This window comes from Mus caroli, chromosome 11, assembly GCF_900094665.2.
Source record: "Mus caroli chromosome 11, CAROLI_EIJ_v1.1, whole genome shotgun sequence".
NCBI classification, from domain to species: Eukaryota; Metazoa; Chordata; class Mammalia; order Rodentia; family Muridae; genus Mus; species Mus caroli.
Window position 1 is genome coordinate 64496120 of NC_034580.1, and position 9658 is coordinate 64505777.

Sequence of the window (9658 nt, forward strand, 5' to 3'; positions counted from 1 at the left end):
AGAGGCAGGCGGATTTCTGAGTTCGAGGCCAGCCTGGTCTACAAAGTGAGTTCCAGGACAGCCAGGGCTACACAGAGAAACCCTGTCTCGAAAAGATGGGGGGGGGGGGTATCCCCTGATCTCTAAGACCACCTCCACCCTTTTCCACACATACCAAAAAACAAAAAAACAAAACAAAAAAAAACCAAACCAAACCAAACCCCAAAAAACCCTACAAAAAAAAAGCAAGCAAAACCAAACAAAAAACAATTCAGCTCCCCAAACATATGATGTCATCCAATGGGATCCAGCGCCATCTAATGTTGGAACTGAACCACCTGCAACTAGTAGAGTACAGAGCACCTATACTTCTAGAGTACAGAATACCTTGTGCCCCTGTGACTTTGCTACAGTGCTTCAAATGTGACAGCAGTTTGGGAACATTGGATCTAGACTATAGGGCAGTTTTGTTCTATTCTAAAGATAGGACCTAAGGTATTCAAAAAGGCTTCCCATTAGTAAATATTTAGGTGACTTTCAATTGTCATTTTCAAACAACCTTAAAACGTATTTACCCAAATCATTTTAATTACATGCAAATCAGCACCAGGAACTACTTGGAATGCTAACAAAGTCAAGAAAATTAATCCTCAAACAGTGGCAGGCTATTGAAGTAAAACAAAGGGTAGGGGGTTACAGAATGAAGGATGCTATTTAAATGGTCTGAGTGGACATCTAAATACAGAACACACTAACATGAAGAACAGACAATAAGGTCTGGGCAGTGTTATTCTAAGCAGCAGAGACTGATTAAATAGCCCCTGAAGCAAGAATAAACTTGCAGTGTTAAAAGGTAAGCAGGTCAGAGTTGCAAAACGAAACCAAGAAGGGCTAGAGAAATGGCAGAGTGGTTAAAAGCACTTGTTACTCTTGCAGAGGACCTAGGTTTTATTCCCATCACCCACATGGTGGCTCACTACCTTCAAGAACTCCAGTTTAAGGGGACCCAATGCCCTCTTCTGACTCTCAGGCACCAGGGACACATGTGGTGCATATACATGCATGCTGGCAAAACATTAATAATACTCATAAAATAAATAACTCTAAAAAATATTTCTTTAATTTACCAGGAGACTGGTAAGATGGAGAGGCAAGCAGGGGCAGGATCTCAAGGAGTCTGGATCCTCCTGAGAGGACGGATCCTCCTGAGAGGACGTCATGAAGGGAAGGACCATGATGAAAACATCTCTACAACTACTGGAAGACTGAGGCAGGGCTACTCAGAACAGAGGTCAGTGGGTAGGTAACATCACAAAGGTAAAGGCTGGCCTGGCCAGGTGGTGGTGGCAGCACTTGGGAGGCAGGTCTCTGTGAGGTTGAGGCTAGCCTGGTCTACAGAGCAAGTTCCAGAACTAGATAAAGAAACCCTGTCTCAATTTAAAAAATAAACAAATTCTTGGTATGATGCTGGGTCAAGATATATTAAAGACTGAATGATCTCCAAAAAGCTAACCAACTTATTCTTCTATCAATAATGCATGAGGTCACTCATCTTCTCATTATTTTTGCTACCAGATTAAGAAACTCTTCTTGTTATTAGGAAACCTTTNTTTAAAAAAAAAAAAAAAAAAAAAAGCCGGGCGTGGNGGCACATGCCTTTAATCCCAGCACTCGGGAGGCAGAGACAGGTGGATTTCTGAGTTCGAGGCCAGCCTGGTCTACAGAGTGAGTTCCAGGACAGCCAGGGCTATACAGAGAAACCCTGTCTCAAAAAAACAAAACAAAACCAAAACAAAACAAAGATGTATTTTATGAGTACACTGCTGCTGTCTTCAGACACACCAAAAGGGGCATCAATTTCTATTACAGATGGTTGTGAGCCACCATGTGGTTGCTGGGAATTGAACTCAGGACCTCTGGAAGAGCAGTCAGTGCTCTTAATCACTGAGCCATCTCTCCAGCCCCAACCCACCCCCTTTTATTTTTAATTTGTTAAAGGAAAAAAAAGTCTAACCAAGCCAGGTGTGATGGTACATGCTTATGCTCTAAGCACTCAGAAAGGTGAGGCAGAAGAATCATCATTTTCAGGGCAGCCTGAACTGAACAGGAAGATTCTGCTTCAAAATACCAAGAGCTTCAAATACATGTAGCCAAGTGGTCTTGCCTAGCATGCACAAGGCCGACTTTCAGTCACAGCAAAATTCAGCCTAGGCTATGAGCTCCAGGATAGCCAGGGCTACATACAGAGACCCTGCTTCAAAAGCAAAACAGAACAAAACCCTGAAAAATCAAACCCTGTCCATCACAGTACAAATTTGTTTCCCAATATACTTATTTTAGTTCTGTTCTAGAGCCTCTGATAAAGTGGCCCATGTCTGCCTTACTCTTTTAGTACAATGCTTAGCCTACTGTAGGCTCATCAGAAAATTTACCTTTATTTATTAATGTAAGGTTTGTCCTCTGGTATCAGCTCCCCTAAAATCCTGTACTTTAATGTTTTATTACTTTAATTATCTGGAATTTATTTTGTGTTGGTCTGTGAGGTCTTGGATGTCCAGAAACCTGATGTAGGGTTTTTTTTTTTTTTTTAAAGATCGGACACTCCAGAAAATGGAGTCAGATCTCGTTACAGATGGTTGTGAGCCAACATATGGTTGCTGGGATTTGAACTCATGACTTTCAGAAGAACAGTCATTACCTGCTGAGCCATCTCACCAGCCCTGATGTAGGGCTGTTTTTTTCTTTTGAGTTCTGCTATAGTTGAGCCCTTACCCCAACAGGACTGCCTCAGTCTAGAATCAGCTGTTTAATTCCACTCTCTCTATCTTTCCTCTATTCCTATCAGGAGGAAGAAGTCCAAGTCTCCAAAAGCTATCCCTTGTTTATCCTCACCCACTTCACATCAGCCTTTGAGCCTTTAGATAATAATTTGCAATATCCCAAGCTTCTTCAGTGTACTCTCCCCACCCACTAACCCTGCCTGCCCCAACACTGGCTTTTCAGTCTCTAGAATACAAGTTTATTTCCCTCTCAGTCCCATGACACTTGTTTCCTCCACCTAAAAAATAGCTTTGATGGCTGATATTACTTGGGAATGTCACCATCCCTGGCAAGTATGTCTTCCAAACCCTGACACCATTCAATTTCAATGATTTTTTACAGCATTACCTCATTTTGCTTTAATCTAGGCACTTATTTTTGCTCATTTCTTTTTGTTCTTAAGCTCTCTTCTCTGCTGTTTTTCCCACAGTGTTTTAGAGGGTAGAGTTTCTGTTATATTGTGCAGCTGTGTTCCTAGTGCCTGGTGACTGTCACATAGCAGGAGGCTCAATATTGGTGAAAGGACTAAAACTGGGGATCCATTTCCTGTACAACTTTCAACCCTGTCTCGTTGAACCGCAGCAATGCTCAAGTATGGAATCATCTTTCTTCTCTGTTCAGTCAAGCACTCATCTCAGACATAGCATTTCGCTTGTTTAAGTCCTGGCATAATTTAACTTTGGGAAGCTGAAGGCTGGACCCTCGCACAACATCAGCATCACTGACCCATCTTCCCAGAGGATCATCAGCCAAAGGCATAGCAGAGAGACGGGCGGACTATCTTACCAACTCATCCGGACTCAGGACTCCGAACTGCACTCTCTTGATGGTGCGCAGCGGGCATGCGCTGTCCCCGGAGGGGGGGCCACCCCCGTGCATGGCGAGGCAGGCGCGCTGCGCAGGCGCAAACCTCGCTACAAAAAGCCTGCGCCACCGCCGCCTAAGTGCTCAGAACCCGTTCGGGCGGCCACCAGGAAAGACCTCTCGGGATAGGGAGGGAAAGGCTGGAGGAGGGAAAGGTGGGGGAGGGGGGAAGGCAGAGAAACGAAAAGGGCTGAAAGAAAGCCTTTTCTCCCTTTCCGGAGATTCGTCGGCTACCAAAAAGGAAACAAAAGAAGGGAGGAGAGGAGGAGGTTTTGGGAGGGAGGAAGAAGAAAAGGGGTAACGAATAAATAAGTAACCGGGATCCTGAACGGCAGAGGTTACGGCAGTTTGTCTCTCCCCCTTCCGGGAGCCACCTTCTTCTCCAACCGTCCCGGTCGCGCTCTCGGCGCTTCTGAGGAGAGAACTGGCTGAGTGACGCCCTTTATAGATTCGCCCTTGTGTCCCGCCCCTTCCTTTCCCGCCCTCCCTTGCGCTACGGGGCCGCCCGCACCGACCTACACGGAGCGCGCGCGGCGGAGTTGTTGACGCTGAGGCTCCGGCTCCCTGGTTGGGTGTTCTTTCTGACGCGACAGGAGGAGGAGAATGTTTCTGGTCCTGCCGTCCCCCTCTCGGGTTTCCCGTGCACTCAAGCCGAGGGCTTACAGAACGGAGGATAAAGTTAGGCCATTTTTACTCAGCTTCGGAGTTCAGGCTCATTTTCAGCTAAAGTCTCTCATTAGTATCCCCCCACACTCACCGGGAAAATGGTTTGTCCTACGCATCGGTAATGAAGGCGGGGCCCTTCGGGTTCTCCGGAGCGGGGAGCGAGGGGGGGGGGTGGGGACAGGACGGGCCTCGTCATGAATATTCAGTTCTCTGCTGAATATGCATAAGGCAGGCAAGATGGCGCGGCCAATCAATTGGAAGTAGCCGTTATTGGTGGAGAGGCCCCAGGATGTTGGGGCACCGCCTGTCCTCTAATAGAGAGCTTTACGGAGCCCTGGCGCTCTATGTTCAGCCCAAGCTTTTCCCGAGCCCGGAGGCCTATTCTGAAAGAATGGCTGCTACCCAGGAGCCGCAGATCACGCGACCGCGACAATCTGAGAAAAGCAGATTAGTGGTGGGGCAGAATAGGAATGCCTTGGGGAATTCGGGGTCAAGGAAACCCTACACCTTCCAGACGACTTCAGAAATAAGGTGGCGGCTGAGTGTTTCAAGGGAATCTCCCAAAAGAGCATGTTTCCACTCCTTTTCAAAGCAAAGCCAACTGCTCAGCCAACCACAGTGATTCATTCATGCTTGATGTCAGCGTTACATCACCGCTCGGACAGGGAGCACCACCACTGAGGAAAGCAAAATACCGCCCAAAGGAAAGGAAACACGCCCCTCCCCCAGTGCTGGCTGTTCGCCTGACAAGCTGCATTCTTCGTTCTTCATCTCCTGCGCTCTTCTCTTTCCTGCCTGTGGGATTAATCCCCTTGACCCACTACCAGGCTTCCTTAGTCCTTTGGATCTGAGAACTCGCTGCTGAGTGATGCCCTTATTCCCTGTTCCCACCCCCAATTCCATACCCTGGTTCCTGTACATGCTCCCGGTCTCCCCTCTCCATTTAGTCCCAAGTCACCCTTGAATCCTAGGGCATCTCTCTCCACACCAGTTTTTTGTTTTAATACTTTTTTTATTTTGTGTGTAAGCACGCCACAGCGCATGTATAGAGAGGATAATCTGTAGGAGTCGGTTCTCTCCGTCTACCATATAGATCAGACTTGGTAGCGTTAGCTTCTATCTGCTGAGCTATCTTACTGGTCCTCCACACCAGTTCTTTGCCAGGCATTTGTTCTCCCATGGTTTTTATTCCCATCTCTCCTATTTACCCCTGTCCCCCCTCCCCCTCCCCCCTTAAGTTTGATTTCATTCCTCCATTTGCCCTTCCTTATCACAACTGAGGTTCTGGGCAGTAATGATGGCAATGCTGCCCAACACAACCCCTGCTCCCATGATGTCAGAAGGTGCCACGGTCTCATAGAGCACGTAATACTGCAGCATGAGGGCTACCACGACCTCAGAGTGCAGGACAGCACATACCAGGGCAGGGTGGGCCTTGGTGACTGCATAGCTCACACATACAAAGGAAACCAATGCAAGGAGCCCCACTGCCACCACACAGCTCCAGCTTAGAGTGTCTTGGGGTAGCACAGGGGTCTGCAGCACAAAGAGGCCTGGTACAGAGACCATTAGCCCCACCAGGCCAAATAGGAAGGCCACAGTTGGTAGGCAGGAAGGGAAGTGTAGAGAGCGGTAAATCTGCAGCCCCAGTGACAGTGCCAGTCCTCCCAGGAAAGCCAGTACATAGCCCAGGGCTGTGTAGAGGCCAGTAGTCCCTTCTTGCAGTGTCCCTAGTCCAGGTCCCACGATGATGATTAGCCCAAGGGTGCTGCCAAACAGGCCACACCAGGCGTAGCCACTGAGACCCTGGCTCTCGAGGCAGAGTGCCAGGAGGGCAGAGCACACAGTGGAAGAACCTTTGCGGACAGTGACTGCGTTGCCGGCAGGCACCACCTGAACAGCACTGTAGGCGCAACCAATGCTGAGGACATTAAGAATGGCATGGAGGAAGGCCCGAACCCGAACATCAGGAGGTCCCAGCAGTGGATCACCACGGAACTTAAGTAACAAGGCAATGGGGAGGTGGAAGAGGCATCGGAAGATGAGCAGCTCCAACGAGGGCAACTGGGAGGTCTGGTAAGCCATACGGGAGAATGGGCCCACGAAGCCAGCAGACAGGCCTCCACCCAGCAGAGCCACAAACAGGCCTTTGGTGGCATTGGAGGGCCCGCAGCAATGGTGATGTTTGGAGGGGAGGCTGGCTGGAGTGGAGGGCGGCGATGGCTGGGTGAAGTCAGGTAGGTTGAAATAGGGATGACTGGCAGCCTGTTAGGGAGAAAGGAGCTTGGACAGGAGAGCAACCACAGCCTGGGGGTAGGGTGAGTGGCAGGCTGAAACCTTGGACCCTTCAGGATAGTAGAGGGACTCATAGGAGCTAGAAAGGGCCTGAAGATGGATGAAATGGTACAGTGTGGGCCTTGGGGATCTAAAGCAGGAGGCAGGTAGTGAATAGTCCTGGAGCCTCATGTTTCTCTGGGTAGTTAATTGTTCCTGGGTGGAAAAAATAGAGGACCCAGGGATACTCTGCTCGTTTGAGGAATGGGAGTTAGCTTTAGATGCTGTGTGTATCCATATCATGTCACAGGCTCCAGGAACTTTTGGGTCCACCATTATGAATTTCATTTGTTGGTATCTCCAGGACCACTGGGAACTTTAGAGGAAGAAGGGAAGAGGAGCACCTCGATACTGAGTGTTGCCCCCACTTTTCCCCTTTGCCACAAATACTCACCATCTCTTCTTGGACTTCCTCCTCTCCTCCTGGGTCAGGTTGCCTGGTCCCGTGCAGAGCTTCAGCCATTGTGACTTGCTTGGAGTGGGGCTGAGGTTCCTTCCCTGGAACCTTCCCGAGGGACTATTTTCTCATTGATTCCAACTCGGTTTTCTTGTTGTTGTCCTTTATTTGGGGGATCGGTTTGTTTCTTTTTGGTTTGGAGTGAGATCTGAGGGTTAGAGGGTAAAGAGGCTCTTTCTGTAGGCCAGCCTATTCTGGAGTTCACTACGTTGTCCAGGCTGATTTTAAGTGTGTACCACCACTGCGGGCTTGTTTCCTGTCTTTGTTGCTATGGGTCCAAGTTCATTCTCATTCTCTCTCCCCCTCCCCTCCCCCACCCCGTAGTAAAGCTGCTCTTGGTTTATTTCATTTATGTTTGCTGACGTCATTTTACAAGGATTGTTTCTTTTTGGTTTCTGTTTCTGTTCATGTCCCTATGAGTGTAAAAGCCAGAGGGCAACATTAGGTATTTTAATTCAGGCTTTTTTTATTTTTTAATGTTCTGTCCACCTTTTTATTTTTTCTTTTTTGTCTTTTCTTTTTTTTTTAATTTATTATATGTAAGTACACTGTAGCTGTCTTCAGACACACCAGAAGAGGGCGTCAGATCTCGTTACGGATGGTTGTGAGCCACCATGTGGTTGCTGGGATTTGAATTTCCGGACCTTTGGAAGAGCAGTCGGGTACTCTTACCCACTGAGCCATCTCACCAGCCCTTTTCTTTTCTTTTCTTTTCTTTTCTTTTCTTTTCTTTTCTTTTCTTTTCTTTTTGTTTTTTCGAGACAGGGTTTCTCTGTGTAGCCCTGGCTGTCCTGGAACTCACTCTGTAGACCAGGCTGGCTCCGAACACAGAGATCTGCCTGCTTCTGCCTCCCAAGTGCTGGGATTAAAGGCCTGTGCCACCACTGCCCAGATATATTTTCATTTTTTAGACAGGATCTTTAGTGGCTAAAAGTTGCTCAGTAGGTTAGATGGCTGGTCAGAGAACCCAGGGATCCACCTGCCTCTGTGTCCTCTACTTTGTGATTACAAGCATACAACCTCCCTCCTTGGCTTTTCTTTCTTTCTTCTTTCTTCTCCCTCTCTCTTCCTCCCTTTCTCTTCTCTCTCTCTCTCTCTCTCTCTCTTTCTTTTTTCCTTTCTTTCTCTCTCTCTTTCTTTTTTCCTTTCTTTCTCTCTCTCCTTTCTTTCTTTCTTTCTCTCTTTCTTTCTCTCTTTCTTTCTCTCTCTCCTTTCTTTCTTTCTCTCTTTCTTTCTCTCTCTCTTCTTTCTTTCTTTCTTTCTTTCTTTCTTTCTTTCTTTCTCTCTCTCTCTTCTTTCTTTCTTTCTTTCTTTCCTTTGTGGAGAATGTGTGTATGCCATACACGTGTGGGACACAGAAAGCCTGTGGAGAAGCTGGCAGTCCTCCCCTCCACCCTATCTGAGACAGAGTCTTTTGCTCTGTGCTTCTGTAAACTCAGAGTAACTGGTCTGAGAGCTTCTGGGATTTTCCCATCTCTGTCTTCCATCTCATCATTGTGGGAGTGCTAGGATTACAAATACAGTGATTACAAAAGTCTGGCCTTATGTGGGGCTTAGGAATCACTTTATGTGCCACTTTACACATATCTTCCCAGCGCCTGCTAGAATTTTTTTCTTTTTTTAACATGAGTTCTGGGGCTCAAACCCAGGTCTTCATGCTTATGTGACAGGCCTTTACCAAGTGAGCTGTCTTTTCTGTTTGTTTATTCTTTCTTGTTTGTTTGCTTGTTGTTGTTATTGTTTTGAGACAGAGTTTCTTTGTATAGCCCTTGCTGTCCTGGAACTCACTCTGTAAACCTGGTTGGCCTCAAACTCAGAAATCTGCCTGCCTCTGCCTCCCAAGTGCTGGGATTAAAGGCGTGTGCCACCACTGCCTGGCCTCTTTTTTTTTTTTAAGATTTATTTATTTTATGTATGTGAGTACACTGTAGCTGTACAGATGGTTGTAAGCCTTCATGTGGTTGTTGGGAATTGAATTTTTAGGACCTGTGCTCGCTCTGGGCGGCCCCTCTCACTCCAGTCAACTCTGCTTGCTCATTCCCTGCTTACTCTGGCCCAGAGATTGAATTATCATACTTAAGTCCACTGTTGCTGTCTCCTGGCACACCAGAGGAGGGCGTCAGAGCTCATTACAGGTGGTTGTGAGCCACCATGTGGTTGCTGGGATTTGAACTCAGGACCTTTGGAAGAGCAGTCAGTGCTCTTACCCACTGAGCCATCTCGCCAGCCCCGGTTTGTTTATTCTTATTTTTAAATTTAATTTTGTGTGGGTGGGTGTTTTGCCTACCTGCATATTTGTGTACCATTTACATATGCCTTGTGCCCTTGGAGGTCAGAAGAAGGTGTTAACTCCCCTGGAATGAGTTACAGGTGTTTGTAAAGCACCGTCACATGGGTTCTGAGAGTTGAATCTGAAAAAGCAACAGTACTCTGAACCACTGAGCCATCTTTTTTTTTGGTTTTTCGAGACAGGGTTTCTCTGTGTAGTCCTGGCTGTCCTGGAACTCACTCTGTAGACCAGGCTGGCCTCGAACTCAG

The 9658-nt window shown here is 47.4% G+C and overlaps 2 protein-coding genes across 2 annotated transcripts in view; both read right to left on the bottom strand.

The window, feature by feature from the left end:
- The window catches only part of Polr2a (RNA polymerase II subunit A), a 26060-nt gene extending 21961 nt beyond the window's left edge, over window positions 1-4099 (bottom strand). Inside the window, exon 1 of the mRNA XM_021175565.2 lies at window positions 3586-4099. Within this exon, the coding sequence (XP_021031224.1) occupies window positions 3586-3678 (93 nt within the window). The 5' untranslated portion in view covers window positions 3679-4099. The remainder of the gene's footprint in view (window positions 1-3585) is intronic.
- A 1229-nt stretch (window positions 4100-5328) lies between these two features.
- Slc35g6 (solute carrier family 35 member G6) lies at window positions 5329-7405 on the bottom strand. Its single transcript, XM_021177674.2, has 2 exons — window positions 7058-7405; window positions 5329-6594 (listed from the first exon to the last, which is right to left on the bottom strand). Exons 1-2 carry the CDS (start codon window positions 7124-7126, stop codon window positions 5575-5577), a joined length of 1089 nt encoding a protein of 362 aa, XP_021033333.1. The 5' UTR covers window positions 7127-7405; the 3' UTR covers window positions 5329-5574.
- Window positions 7406-9658: the final 2253 nt, after the last annotated feature.

Bases quoted from the DNA above. Each gene is read 5' to 3' on its own strand.
- Slc35g6 (XM_021177674.2), bottom strand. From the start codon at position 7,126: ATGGCTGAAGCTCTGCACGGGACCAGGCAACCTGACCCAGGAGGAGAG. The intron at 6,595-7,057 runs GTGAGTATTTGT...TCTCCCTAACAG, and splicing joins AGGAAGTCCAAGAAGAGATG to GCTGCCAGTCATCCCTATTT.